The 14,952-nt window shown below is 53.0% G+C and overlaps 1 protein-coding gene across 9 annotated transcripts in view; it reads left to right on the top strand.

The window, feature by feature from the left end:
* Positions 1 to 14,952, top strand: part of NCOR2 (nuclear receptor corepressor 2) — a 258,338-nt gene that overhangs the window by 138,381 nt on the left and 105,005 nt on the right. For all 9 annotated transcript variants that reach the window (XM_075041437.1, XM_075041432.1, XM_075041438.1 and 6 more), the window contains exons 7-8: positions 4,936 to 4,992; positions 11,081 to 11,133. In XM_075041437.1, coding sequence (XP_074897538.1) covers positions 4,936 to 4,992; positions 11,081 to 11,133 — 110 coding nt within the window. The remainder of the gene's footprint in view (positions 1 to 4,935; positions 4,993 to 11,080; positions 11,134 to 14,952) is intronic.

Here is a 14,952-nt window from a genome sequence, read left to right as displayed (position 1 = left end):
GGGGCTGGAGTTTGCTTTGGAAGCCAAATGCTTTTTAGGTGAGAATGGAGATTTTCATAGTCTGCAGGGAGGTTTTTGTTGTTGGCAAAGATGTCTTTAGCTCCAGGCCTGTGGGAAGAGCGTGAGATGGGGTAAGAGTGCACCCTCCCCAGCCGTGGTCTGCCTGCCTGTGCCCCTGCCCGTGGGGAGGGAGGTTTTTGGGGGGCAGGTGCTACTGCCTACCACGTCTGCAGGTCCCCTTCTGCATCCTTGGGCCCTGCAGTGACACAGATCAGTGTTTGTGGTTCAGCTGCACTTCTTTTGACACACCTTGATCCTTCCAAAAATGCATGTGGAGAACTAGTGTGTGATGGGCTTCATCTCTTCATCTGAGTCGTGCTTAAACACGCTGCCTCTGCCCTCGGAAGTGCCCGCGGTTTGCTTGTGTCCGTGCCGGTGCCAAACCCAGAGCCGCTCTACTGGAGCAAAGTGACTCTGATGGTAAATGGGAGCAAAATTCAGCCTCGGGGCTTCAGTCCCTCCGTGAACGCTGCTGCTCCCAGTGCTGTAGCAATATTTCAGCACTCTACCGAATCGGGAAAAGGGGTCATTAGCTGCTTGCTGTGGAGCTGCAGAGGGACTATAAAACTGTGTGGGGATCTTCACGCATCTCACCAGAAGTAATAGCTAGATTTGCTTCCTAATACATTTCTTTCTGTTAAATAACAGGGATTGCAGGCGTGGGTGGGGTTATTCAGCAGATGTAGGATGAACCCTCTGGCTTCCTTCTGCAGGGTCAATCACTAGACGTACTCCTAACGAAATCAATATTGGAACCGAGTCCTAAGTGGCTGTGCCTTTGGAAAGGAAAGGATTTAACAGGGCTGCTGGTGGTCTTCAGCAAAGGTCCTGCGGCTGCGGGGGGGAGCTGGGGGCTGCACGTGCATGTGAATGGTTTGAGGTTTTTGCCTAAATTCCCCAGCCAGGCTTCTGGCTAGCTAGGTCCCCAGGCAGGAGCATGTCTCCCTGTGTCTGGCTGTCTTTCAGGATGAGCCCCAGCATGGTGGGAACCTTCTGCTGGGTGTAATATGTCCTTCCCAATTCTGCCACTAGCTCTCACCTCGGTCTGCGTGGCCTTTCAGACAGCTCATTACGGTTCTGCTATGATCTGATAAATGCAGCAAGGAGCATCAGCAATTACAGTGGATGTCAAGTGTTAATTGGGTGGCTTTCAAGATAGAGGCATTTCTTTGTGTACGTATAAAGATATGACGTGCTCAGAATAGCTTCCCCTCCTGATCTTTCGTTCTGGAGACGTGTGTATTACAGTTGGTTAATGCAAGACAAATTATGTCATTCTTCTTGATTCGCCACATGTTCTGCCTACGGTGATTTGCCTCTGGGTTGTCTCATTAAGTTGTCTAAACATGGCAAATGCAGCAGCTGAACATACTCAGCTTTTTCTCAAAGTTAATCGCATTGTACATATGGGCCTCCAGCATCATCGATTCCTAGCTGTGCCATCAGCCGCTGCCAGGGCACTTTCACCAGCACTGGTGCCCAGGAGAATGGGCCTTCGGTGGGACTGGCTGCCTCCAGCTGGGGCTGCAATCTTCTACCCACAGTTATGCTGTCTGCAATTAATTGGTTTGCTGACTTTTGTCCCAGGTTTGCATCACAAAAAATTCGGGTAAGCTGATGCTTCCCGCTCAGCAGCAAGAAGTGGCAGGCAGGAGGGCAGTTGGCCAAATCACCCTCTTGGCAGCAGATGCAGAGTATTTTGTAACAGCTTTAATGACCCCCCTGAAAATCTTACCCCCTGGTTTTAATTGTTTAAGGCTTCTGAATGCCACAGTGCTGATGTTCTCCAAGGTCAGCAGATTTTATAAGCTCGTGGAGACCAAAATACTAAGCTCTGGCTGGGAGTTCTCCATCGTGTGATGAATATTCCAAGGGGCAAGTCCCCAGGCAGACTTGGCTTGTTCCTGTTAATGGAGTCAGGTCCACAGTGGGGGAAATGCTTTGGGGGGAGCCAGGCTGGGCTCTGCAGCTCTTGCGTTTCTCACCCGGGCTGCGTTTGCTGGGGTTTGATTTCCTCGTTATGAGCTGGAGCATCCTTGATGATGGCAGAGCTGGGTGCTGCATTAGCTGGGGCTCTCCATCTTCGTGAACCTGGTGGGAAATCCCCTTTCGGGGAAGGGATCTTGTGTGGAAGAGGCACGCACTCTGTAGCAGATGTGGTATTTTATGAGCAGGGTAGATAAGTGTTGGTTATCGTTCAGGCCACATGTTACACCCCGTTGATCTAAAGCTTTGTGAGTGCTGTGGTTTGTAGATAGGTCCCTGGTGTTGGGGATCACTTTGCTTCCTCCGTGGGTCAGGTGGGGACGGTCCCTTCTTTCTTTCCCTTATGTGTCAAGTAACCACGGAGGACGCTTAATGTTGTACCTTGACATAAAGCCGGTTTTCCATGGAGGTTTGCTGGCCGTGTATTCCCCTACAGCTGTTGCCTTCTGAGCTGGTAGCGGGACAGTTTGCTGCACACAGATGAGAACATGAGGATTCATGGTGACAATCCCTGTCCTCGCTAGGGAGCATGTGGCACCCCTACATCGGCAGCAGTCTGCGTGGGAGAATAGTTGGGAGCAGTTTTTCGCAGTGCAGAAAATGTAATTGCCGTGTGTAAACATGTGGCTTCTTTCCCTGGAGCCCGAGCCCCAAGCGAGGGCAGGCGCTTCCTTCTGTTGCAGCTGTTTCCCAGCATCTCCCAGACTTCGTTCCAGGATGCACTTGCTCTCCAAAGACCCATCTCCATCACTGGGATGGCCGTGCTTTCCCTGTGATCCCTGCAAGCATCTCGCTGCCGGCCTGGCACCAGACAGAAGCGTGGCATGCACCGAGCGGCATGCCGGTAATGCTGGGAGCAAGCCGCTGGGTGGCTGCCCCGTCTGCGCATCCCTGAGGGCTGCAGAGCGAGCTGGGCGTTGGGGTACCTCCGTGGTCCTTCTGGGATGGAGCAGGGACTCGGGAGAGGCCGGAGGGGCAGAGCGGCTCGCTGGGATGGACTCCAGCTGCGTTTTGGGCTCTGCCACAGCATCGCTAGCTGCTCCGCTTCTCTCTGTGTGTGTCCTTGCCTGTGAGGGTACACGCAGCGATCGTGACATCTGTGAACCCCAAGGTCTGCTGCGCAGGAGCGCTGCGGATGAACGGGCAGGGATGCATTAATCGCGGGGCTGCTGCGCGCGTCGTGCTTACGTGTGGGGAGGCATGCTTTGTGGTTACGTCTCTCCTAGCATCCTTGAAGTCGCTTCTAAATTGCAAAAAAAGCTTCATATCCTCCAGAGCGTGCAGTAAATAGAGGAGCTGGAAACGAGTCCTGGTTGCCCCGTTACGGTGAGGCACCTGGCGCAGGTTTTGCAGCCGGGCTGGGGCTGTTTTGCCGGGGCCCTGAGTTTGGCTGCGGGCAGGGTGACTCATGCAGCTGCTCTCGGGGCCAGCTCTGCAAAAGTGCACACTGGCAGATCAGGCTGTGTGTGGGTGTGCAAAGCCCCAGCGAGGAACTTGCACCCCTAACAGCTGCATCGGCGCTTCTGAGGACCAGCTGGCAGTGGGGGGGGTGGGGGGGGTAGGTGAAGTTTTTGGAAACCCACCGAGGGGGGTGGACGCGGGGGCAAGCTGGCAGGGCTATGCGCCAGCTTTTGGCGAGACATCCCCTGCGCTGAGACCCTGGGAAACTCATCCTGCCGTGAGCCGGCGTGAAGGTGAGAGGTGCCCGCTGCGAGAGAGCAGCGTGAGCCAGAGCCCCGGAGCCGAAATCCCTTCCCTGCCCTTGGGGGGTCTTCACCCAGGGTTTGCCAAGGCCCCGCTGGCTCTGCCGGGGAACGCACCCAGAGCCCAGCCTTCCCCAGCTCCCCAACCCTGGGGGTCAGCCCCCACCCTGCAGCTCTGGCGGGGCTCTAGTGCTTACTGGGTTAAAACGTTGAATGTTCTTCAAAAAAGGGTTTTCCTGTTCTCCCTGCCCCACTGCTCCCCTCATGGGGAAGCTCAACTCTACCCACTGCTTCTTCAGCCCTGTTTTAGGCAGCTGTGGATTTTCTCTCCCCCCTACCCCAAAATAGCTAAAACTACCTGTTTTACTGGACAAACACCTCTGAAAATCCATCTCCTTGCCCCCCTTGCTGCCAGGTATTTGGCTTTGTCAGTTCAGCCCTGTGGCTCATCGGCAGCGTGCAGTGATCTGGATTTATCGGACTGTCAGTAACTCCCGCTGAAAAGCCTGGCTTTGCGAGGAAGTGCTGTTTACTGAAAATGTCATCTTTTATTTAGACTCCTGCTGCAGCCAACCCATGTCTTTTTTTTCAGGCCTGTTTAATTAGTAACCACCACACAGCCCCTGACACATGTTCCTGGGTGGTTTTTTTTCCTCTAATAAGCACTAGGTAGCTTGGCCAGGGGCGGGAGGGGCAGAGAAGGGCTCCTCTGCAGCAGGGAGGGGAGGGAAGGGAGAGCAAGATGAGGAGCCAAGGCCAGCTCAAATCTAACAATCACATGCTCGTGAAGCGATGAATCCCAGAAAGGGCATCTCTGTGTGCCTGCCGGCTCGCCCGCCCTCCTCCTCCTCCTCGCACAGCGGCTCTGCGGAGGTAACGGGTGCGATCCCCCCGCCTGGCACCCGGAGAGGGGTCAGGGATTTGGATCGCTTCCCGGGCAGAGCTCGGATGCGTTAAAGTCGTGATAGCTCGAGTGCCGGAGCCCTTTGCCCGTGGGGCTTTCCTGCAGGTCCAGAGGCTGAGCTGAACTTTTCCACCCGCTTTCAGGCAGGGGAGGGATTTGTGGCAGCCCTGCAGAGGTTTGGGAAGGGGTTTTAGCACAGGGGGAGAGCTGGAGCAGAGGGCTGTGGCTGTAACCAGGGGCAGAAATAACTTTTCTTCTCCCTCTTCCCTTTCCTCCCTGCAGAAGAAGGCAGAGGCTGCCCACCGGATCCTGGAAGGACTGGGTCCCCAGGTGGAGCTGGTGAGTGTTACCTCTCGCTGTGGGGAGCGGGAGCTGGGCCAGGTTCGGAGAGGTCCCTGGGCGGCGAGCACGGCACCCTGTGTGTGTGTCTAAGCTGTCAGAAGGAAGTGTGCTGCTGGCCCGGACCTCTCGCTGGCACAGCACCAAGGCAGGAAGCGCAGTGACTGAGACGAGTACTAAAACGCAGGCAGACACACACACACAGAGCCCTCTTTGGAGAGCCTTAACCCTTAGGCTCCTTCCTCGCAGGCCGCAGCGGAGCTGGGTGGTGAAAGGGGCTCCGGTGCGGTCTGCCCCTGCTCGGGATGCCGATGGCTTCATCTGCTGATGGCGGCCACAGCGCCGGGGCTGTGGGGCTGCTGCCTGGCCAGCCAGCTTCGTGGTGCTGTGTGGGAGGGATGGGTGCTGGGACAGCTCTTCTCCGTCCCACCCCGCTGCAAACGGAGGAGGGTGTTGGAGGGTGCTCTGTAAGCACAGCCCGGTTGCAGCTGCAACGACCTGCAGGTATCGGGACTCGCACACATCCTATTTCTGTCTTCCTCGTGCACAGAGAAGCTGAGAAAAACAACTTACAATAAATTACCAATTTTGGGCTGCCCTCTTATCCAGCAAAATCTGGCTGTAAGTGAAGCGATTGATTGCTGGAGGGGTGGCTGAAAACGACTCCTGAGGGGCTGAGTCCTGGAGAAGGGTGCTGGGAAAGGGTGCGTCTGCAGCGATGCTGCTGGAGGGAGCAGAGGGGGACAGACGTGGTCTGACGGAGCATCTCTCGCTTTGCACTGGCTGCGGGGTGCAACGGAGCGAGCCATTCCTGCGAGGTGGGAGCAGGCGGCTCGCAGTCCTCGACAGCTGTAATTTGGACTTGCCTTGTGGAGGTGGCACTAATCGCTATCTTCCCCGGATGCGTAAGGGAGAGGTCACAAGGGAATTAGTGCTCGCTGCTACGTGTCAAAGCCCGCTTCCGTGTTTGGGGAGGTAGCACTCATTATTTTTCCTTTGAGTCACCAGGGTCAAACCCTTTGCTCTCTTTCTGCTCTGAAGATAGGCAGTGCTTGGGGTTGGTGCTTCCTCAACCCAATGATGTTGCATTTCCTTTCCTTCCTTCTGCTCCCCCCCCTGCTTTTTTTTTCCTCCTTTTTTTCCTTTTTTTTTCCTTTTTTTTTTTTTTCAGTTTGTTGATGCTTTGTCCCTGGGTGCTAACACTACACAGGGGGGAGCTGTAGCAGAACCCAGTGCAAAACTTACCTCTGTCACCCTGCCTTACTCCTCAGAGGGCAGGGGAAGCCTCTGCTGAGAAAACCCTGCAAAACCCCGGTTGGGCTCTGTGTGCGTCTTGCAGACTGTCTCATCTGTCTGCCCAGAGACAGACGCTTCCTATGGCCCAGCCCCCATTACCGTGTCGGACAAACCAGCACCCGGGACCTGCCAACGGCCTCTGAGAGATGAGATGAATAGTCAGATCTTCTTCTGAGTTGGAGAGGAAGCAGCTCCAGGAAGGAGAGCAGCTTTGCGTGCTCTGCCCGATGTGCACGCCTGCTCCACCGTGTCGCACACGACGTGCACCAGCCCTGGAGCTGCCGCAAGCCGGAGGTCTCTTGCAGGGAGGTTGGGGCAGCCTGCTGCTAATCCTGTGCAAAACCCCTGCAAGGGGCCATGGTGGCTGCCACCCAAATTGCAGAGTCTTGGGTTGCTGTCGGCTCCACTCAGGCTGCTGAAGTCTTGCTTTTGGTCATTCAGAGAGCTCTGGTTATTGCATTTGCAACAGCGGTGGTGACGGATGCGCATCGGCTCGGTAGCGGGGCAGCTTGCCAGGGGCTGATGGTGCGAGGCAAGAGGTCACGGTGGAAGTGGGTTAGTCATGGCAGAGAGAAGGGCCGGAGGTTACCGCAGCGTTGTCAGACGGCGACCACGAGCAGGGTGAGGCGGTGCGAGGTCTTGGGTGCTGCTGGTAGAACAGAGCCGGAGGCTGCGTCCCCAGCTTGTGCCGGCGTTAACAGGCGGAGGGGCCATGGTGGGGCTCTGCCTTCTGTCCTGCTGGCGGCAGGTTGCTCCGAGGGGTTTGTGTGTGAGTGAAGAAAGAAATCTTACCGCCTGAGCACGCCAATGGGCTGGTTGAGGCTGCCTGTAGCGTTAGCTGGAAGGAGGGGTTTTGAGAGTGATCCAGTATAGTATAAATAGCGATTTACCCAGAAGTTTTTGGTCTGTGTCATGTGTTTCCCATCGAGTTGGAAGCTGCTGGGAGATGGCCCAGCACTGCTAGGAAACTCTTTAATTCCTGACTTCAGTCTTTTAAACAGCTCCCTCAGAGCTTTTTGGGTTTACAAGCTCTTCACTGAAACTGGAATCCTTGGGTTGTACATCTCAAGGAAGCAGCAAGTGTTTGTTGCTGGTTCCTGGCTTCTCACTGCTTTGACCTTACAAGGTCTGGCCCTGCATTTTTTGTCTTAGAGGTGTCATTCATGTCTCATGCTCTTTGGACGATCATCGTTTTCGTGCTCCTGGGGTTTTAAATATGCAGAATTGTCCCCAAATCCCTTTGCCCATTACTCCTTGCTGGTGCCTCTCCATCCTATCTGCTGGGGTTTTGGGTGGCCCTGCACCTTTTCCCTGGCCTTCATGTCAGCCCCAGCTGACGCAGAACACGCCGGTGTGCCGCGCGGCCACGGCTGCTGCCCTCTGCTTGGCTGGGGCTCGTCTCACTGTACCTGCAGTGGAAATCACCCCCTGCCAAGGGATCCCCAGGAAGCAGGGATCCAGTTGAGATCCCAGGAAGCCAGTGCTCCCCTCTAGGTCAGGAGGAGGTTGTGACTCGGTAAACCAGGACTCTGCTCATTTAATCCCCGCAACATAGCGGTACCATTTTAAAAATGACCCCATGTTTTCCCCAGGGAGAAATGTCATTGAGATGTGTAGTCTGAATGCTGCAGTGGCCAGAAAGCAATTGAGACCTTTCATTCTGTTTTATTTTTAAAAAGCTTTCAGTAAATCCAAGGTTTTTCCAGTAATAGCTTTGCATTGCAATTATGTTTTTCTTAAATGTCATCCCCTAGAGAAATGCATTACATGTCCCTTACCCTGGAGAAACACTGTGAATGTTTTGAACATGTCACCTTATCCATCTGACCTGTCAGCTTTACTTTTGCTTACTCATTGAGAAAGTTGTAATGCTGTGCAGGTTGCGGGCGGCTCTGAGGGAAGATGCTGTTTCTCAGTCCCTGCCCTGTTGAGAATAAAGTTTCTGTAACTTTAGTCTGTGAGGTTATGGTCTCTATGGGATAGGCAGAACTTGTCTCCTGGGCTTGCTCCACTGCATGAATGAGTTACAATGCTGAGGCTGTTGTGCAGACAGAAATCTCTTTGAGATGCTGGTGTCATGTGGATCTTGGTTTTGGGTCCCAGAGTTTCTTATTTCTGAATGTTTGGGTGTTTCTTTTAAAGTAATGTGGTCCAGTGCTTGTCTGGACCTAAGCAAACCACTTAGGTTTGCTAACTAAGAATTTAAATGGCTGTTTATATCGTATATAAGTAGTAGCAGAAAAGAATCAGCAGCCTTTGGTGAGCTGAGTGGCATCAGGGCATCCGTGATGTCCATGTGCACATGAGCATCTCCTAACCCAGGTGCAAACCAAAACATTTACTCCACCGCCTTCTCCCAGGAAGAAGGTCTCTGTGGCTCACCACAGGCCAGCTTCTTTGCTTTGATTTTTATGAGCACAGAGGGAAGAGAGGCACTTTTATTTATCCATATTTCCAGTTCCTGCAGTCCTCTTCCAAGAGGCAGTCGCTGGTCAAGGCCACCCAGCAGTTCCAGCAGTTCCTCCAGTCGAGCCTTTCCAGGGTGACTGTGGACGTGATGCTCCAGAGCCACGGCTTGATTTCTTCTCTCCATGGTGCAGACCTGCCTCTCTCGAGCTACGTGATGAGACGGATGTCTGTGTTCCTCTGAGCTTTCCAAGCGTGAAGTGCACAGCCAGCTCTGAGCCTGGAGTCAGACCAGCAGATCTAAGAGGATTCATAATAGAAATACCCCTGGGGAAGGGACACCACTGAGAACATGTCATCTTCTGGGGGACCTGCTTGTCCCTCTCATCTGCCCTGGCTCTGTCAGCACGAGGTGGCCGGGTGTCTCCTTGCAGGTGTCTCCTGGCAGACTTGCAGCCTGCCATCCCCTTGCAGGGTAACAGATGCCCAAACGCTGCCGGCAGCCCCGCAGTCCTCCTGGGACGTGGCGGTTCATCTTGCCCCGTCTGTCTGCCTGGGCTCCTCTGCATGCCTCTTCCACATGGGGGTTATGTGTGCTTTCCCAGTGAAGAGGTGCATGTCCAAGGGCAGCCAGAAAAAGAAGCTGATGACCTACTGATGCCAAGATGTAGCAGTGATGGGCTGCAGAGAGTAGGGAGAGCTACACCCGGTCTCCTTTCTGTGCAGATCAATGTGGCTGTCCCGGCGTGTGGCAGGGGAGAGGTGAGGCAGTATCTGTTTTTTACAGAGCAGTAGAGACAGGCTGGCTGTGTGGAAAAACAAGCTGCTTTGCCAAGCACCTGTGGTGGGGAGATACTGTGAAGGAGGTGAGAATAACACCTTCTTTAAACTGGAGGAGAAAGGGACCCACCTGTGTTTGCAGGTCCTGTCCTCTCCAATGCTGCTCACCTGGTTGAGCAGATGTTCAGCAGATGTTTTGTTCTTTTCCTGTGTTTAATCTGAGATGAGACTGAGAGGACCCAGAGTGTAGCCTCAGCCATATGACCACAGCAGGAAGGTGAGTTGGTTTGTACGTAGCCATGGCCAGGATGCTGCCTTCAACCAGCACCCGGCCATCACGCATCCCCCTGCCTGTGTTTGGCCATAGATTTTAGATTGCTCACAGCTGATTCGGTGAAAGTTTGTGGGTGAACTGCTTGAAAACTTGGGTGATGTTTCTGTGGTTGGACAGGAGCTGTGCTTGTTAGGCGCCCAGTTGCAGATGATGGTTGGGCCATGGCAAGTTTTTGATTAGCACAGTCTTGGACATGTTCACACCAACTTCGCCAATGACCAAAAGAACATTGAAGGGTTTAATCCTGAGCACCCTGTCAGCCTTCTTACACGGATACAACTGGTGGCAGCTCCTGGAGCACGGTGTGAGCTGTTAATCACAATAGGTGGGATCAAGCGTGGTCTCTGTGGCACCTCTCCCTGCCAGAGGTGGGACCCTGTACTGTGGCAGGTTCCCTGAGGGTATATCACCCTGCGGATGGGAGGGGAGAGGTAACGAGGGCAGTGACTGGCTGAAGGTGGCCAGGGATGGATCCAGCTCTCCTGACTCGCCGTGGAGGGCCCCGACACGTCTCCACTGAGGGTGCAGGGAGCAGAGCAGCTCCATGGTGGGTGCTCCCATCTGGTGCTGAAGACAGCCATGGTCACTGCGCTCTCCAGAGGGCAACCCTGGGAAAAACGCTTGTCCTGCCAGAGCCCAGTGCCCCTCCTGAGGGATGGACAAGAGCATCGCCCTACACATGGGTGCTGGGGGACCGCAGCGATGTGCCCGGGGGCCAACCTGCCCCTGGTGTTGCTGGAAACCATGGGGGCGAAGACTTGTCCTGCCTGCAGTTGCCTGCGCTTGGCTCCCTGGGAGAGCTCGGGCAGGCTTTTGCCGCGTAGACATAACAATTTGCAGCACACAGACTGTCTCTTCCCGCTCCCCAAGCCCCCCTTTCCCCTCGCCTCCCCCGTGTCATATGTTCCAAAGCGCACTGCGTTTTTCAATCAGTGAATAACAACCACGTACTCCGCTGTGCCGTGTTTATGTGGATTACGTCGCAAATTGCTTGTTCTGAGCCAGCTCGCTCGAGCGCTGCCTGCCCTCCCATGGGCTGAGCCGGGATGCACCGTGACTCGAGCGGCGCCGCCGGGAGCCAGCAGTCTCCAGTACGGCTGGGGAGTGGGGCTGGGGGAGATGGGCGGACTGGGGGGTGCGGGGACGGGCGCCTGGGCTGGTGCAGCTCGGGGAGATGGGAACCTGCACTGAGGCGGCAGCGCTTCTGACGGGCTTAAGTTTCTAAATGTCAGACCGTACCATTTATGCCTTCATTTTTCTTATTTATTTCAGCCATTATACAACCAGCCTTCAGACACCAGGCAATACCATGAAAACATTAAAATGTAAGTATGTGGCAATAAAGGCTATTTTAAATGTCAGGTTGGGCATTAGGCTGGAGCGGGAGGGATGCTAGCTCGCTCCCAGACCCTGATTAAAGCTGCCAAGGAATTGCGAGCATCCTTTCAGAGCTGGTGTTTCGCTGCTCTGGGTGCTGAAGCACAAACGAGCTCTAGGAGCAGCTCCAGGAGCCCAGCAGTGGGGAGCCATAGATTCAGAGGGATGCTGAAGGTGCTGTTTTGATTTTCTTGAGAGGGTGGATGCGGGTCTTGGCCGGTCTCTTGGCGTTTTCCCAGAGAGCACTCGCCTTGGGTGCTTTCTTCTGTGTTTCACGCATACTGAAGTATGAAATCAGCTGCCAGCCCATGTGTGTTTGCATGCGGGAAAGATGAGGTAAAATGAAAAGTTGCAATTACAATTAGATTTTCATGAAGCACCTCTTGAATGTCTAATAACAACTGGTTATTTCAAAGATACTTACCGAGACTTAGCAATCATCTAATTTGACTTATCACCTCAATACACGATTTAATCATCAACCTGCACTTAATAACCACAGTGACTTCCTGAACACAGAAGAAATATAACAGATAATGAGAATAGCGATAATTGTGATTATTGTTGGAAACTTAAATAGTCAAACCAGATCTGAAACTTTCATCTGCCTTGAATGAACTGATGATTGCTCTGAGCTGCCTGCAGCACGTCTATTTTGGTATGGGCTCGGTCAGCTGGCGATAATCATCTTTAATAATCTATTAACAAAAGTTAATAATCTTTTGCTTTTCAGCGGTATGTTAATTGACGCTAGGGGAATTATAGGGAAAGCGTTAACGTACCTCTGCTGTTCTGCTCCGCTGCAGGGGGGAGCATGGTAGGCCCTGGCGATGTTTAGGTGCTCTCCGTCCCCACGGGCTGCAGGGAGGAGGAGGGTTTGGTGACGTGACCCAGCCGCTCGCTGCCCGGCCTCGCTCGGTTCCTGCTCCACCCAAGGCTTCCTGTGTCATCCAGGCAACGCACTCACTGTAAAACATTCAAACCCCAGAGTTACCCTGAGCCCTTTGGTTCCCACAGCGCTCAGCAGGTCCCCGAGCGGCCTCGCTGCCAGCGCTGGGCGCTAGCACCGCACGTGCGAGGGTTGCGTTCGGGTACTTGACGTCGGCCTGGGTGCTGTGCGTAAACCCAAGGTGCTGCTGTGCCGTGCACCTCTGGGGCAGGGGAGCATCAGCTCCCGGGTGTGGGTGGGGAGGGCAAGCAGATGGAGAAGTCAGTGGGAAATGATGGCTTTTCCTGCAGCTGAGATATCCTGATAGCGTTCTGCTTCCAGACGTTTCCTTTGTGCCTTGTGTTGGCAAGGCATTTACCCCCCGTCATTCGAGCTTGGCAGACGTTGCGGCAAGTCTTGGGCAAAGACTGCCCAGGGTTTTGACACGCATGTGCTTTGGCCTGGGTCTCCTGTCATTTCAGCCCTCTGGCTGTTGTCTTCGGCGGACACGCTGCCTGCGTTGAAGGTGGCAATTTCGAGCTGATCAGTAGTTTTGTCCTTGAAAGAATGAGTTGAAAGCAGATCCACGTGCTTCACCCACTCTCCATTCCCCTGCCAATATTTGTGGGTTTGTGATCACATTTTTCCTGTGATTTAAATGATTTCCTGTCCTTGGTTGCCGCCTGAAAGACGGGCGCAAATGAGAGGGAACTGACTGCGCAGGTCAGGAGCAAAACTGGTAATGAGATGTGAGGCCCCGTCAAACCAACTTCTCATGCCATCAGAGCAGGCGCTCCTCTCCATCCTTTCCCTTGTAGGCATCCATAGGGTTATCCCAATACCGGGCAGCAGGCAGTCCTCCCGTGCAGTTGTAGTGGTGGTGGTGATAGACCAAGGAGAGGTTGGAGCGGGCAGGCTTGGGGTTAATGTTCACTGTGATTAATGCTGCAAAAATATGGGAAGGAAACCACACATTTTAATGAAAAGCCTCCGTCTCCTCCTTCCAGAAACCTCGCAATTAGCTGCCTTCAGCTGGTTATTGATGCCAGCCAAACGCATTTACAGATCTAGGTCAGCGAAAGGCCCTTGAGTGATCTGGGCTCCAGATGTTTGCTGCTTTTGACCGTGGGTCTGTCTCAGAGGTCCTGGGGTCTGAACTGCACTTCGCTACTTGTTGATGGACATGCAGAGAAATTGGTGTGTCCTGTTCTCCCATCTCTTGGGTCCCTGCTGCACATTAAAGGACATTCGGATGGTTGGGAGGCAGATTAAAAAAATCCAGATTTCAGTGATTCTTCCAAGCAGATAATTTGGGGTCCTTTGAACAAGAGGAAAAGGTATTAAACTTCTCCGTTTTGACCAAATCGTGCTTGGATGTTCAAATCCCACCTACAACTTCTCTGCAGGCTGCATTTGAAGATATTTTTTGTTCTTTCTCGTTCTTAATATGTTTGTGCCTTCTGCTCTAGAAGAGCAGCTTCCGCTCCGTAGCCTGGAGGTGGCTTTTTCGGTAAGAGATAGAGTAAATCATCAGGGTGCTGGGAGACGTCAGCCAGATGCGTTAGAGCACCAGAAGGACAACTGCCAGGACACCACAGGTTATATTTTGCCAAGGTGTAATTGGATGCAGATTCTTCTGAACAACTTCCCCCTACACAGATTTAGCCATGCTGAAAAAGTCTTTTGGCACGTTGCTGGAAAATCATCTAGGTTGTGATTCTGTCCACAAAACCTCATTGCATGCTGGCTCTGTTGTGTTAAATAGAAACTGCTCCCGCATGAAGCTGGTTTGGAGCGTCATACCTGGGCACAGGAGGATGGCCAGGCTGTTACTATTCACAAATACCTTTTTTCTTCTTTTTAAACATTTCCTAGGGTGGATTTTTTTTCTCAGTTGAATGTTTGCAAGCGTCACTGGGAAGGCATTTGAATATCAGAAAGCCAGGATTCCTCGATTTCTCTACAGCGATACTCTCTGCCTTGCAACACTAGTTCAATTCTTCCTGCTTGTTTGCTTTGCTTTTCAGTTGGGATGAGTCACTTATGCTAATAGAGCTGACTGGGGAGTTACGGGGAGAATTTCTACTCTTACTAAAATGTTACCGGTCTCTTATTTTCATGGAGTTTTATGGCCTGTCTCCTATTCAGTACAGTTAAAATTAATTTCATGCCCCAGTTCATTCCAGTGTTTGCAGCTTCAAAAGCTTTTAAGTCCTATTTAGCTGCCTCGCTGTGCTGTTACCCGTCTGCTTGGGTCCCTTTGGTTCACCTGCGAGTGCAGGCTTTGAGCAAACATGGTTAATTTTGTATGCTACATCTGCCGCGTGATCCAAGGCACCGCTGAGTGGTTTGTGCCAAAGACTTGACCTACCTTTGATGGGACTGTGTCCTTTCTGTTTGAAATACCTGCTTTGTTGGAGTGAAAGGCTCTGCCACTCTCTCATCAAGGAAGGAGAGAGCAAGATGGCGTTTAGTGCCCTTATCTGAGTTTTTCCCCTATAGCTAGCTTGGTCCTTGCTGTTTTTCAAGGTGTGAATTTTTTGGCTTTGCAGTGGACTGACAGTTTCCTTCAAGATGTGTTGCAGCTCTGAACACAACTGGAGGCTACTTGAATGATTCTGCATCAGTTGAGGAGGTTGCAAAGACCCCTTTATTTAGATTTTGCTGAAATACAGCAACAAACGCAGAGGACGCTTACTTGTGCACCAGTTAAGCACCAGTGCATTTGGTCTAGGTCTCTTCCTTCAGCATTTTGCCAGCTGGATGTACAAGGATGAGAGCGGCTCTTCCTACCCTGCTGTGGTAGTAATTTTGCATGTTTTCCAGACTCCTGGCACCA

Source organism: Buteo buteo, chromosome 11 (assembly GCF_964188355.1).
Source record: "Buteo buteo chromosome 11, bButBut1.hap1.1, whole genome shotgun sequence".
NCBI lineage: Eukaryota > Metazoa > Chordata > Aves > Accipitriformes > Accipitridae > Buteo > Buteo buteo.
Note: the sequence above shows the minus strand (reverse complement) of the source record. Positions and strands in the feature narration are given on the sequence as shown.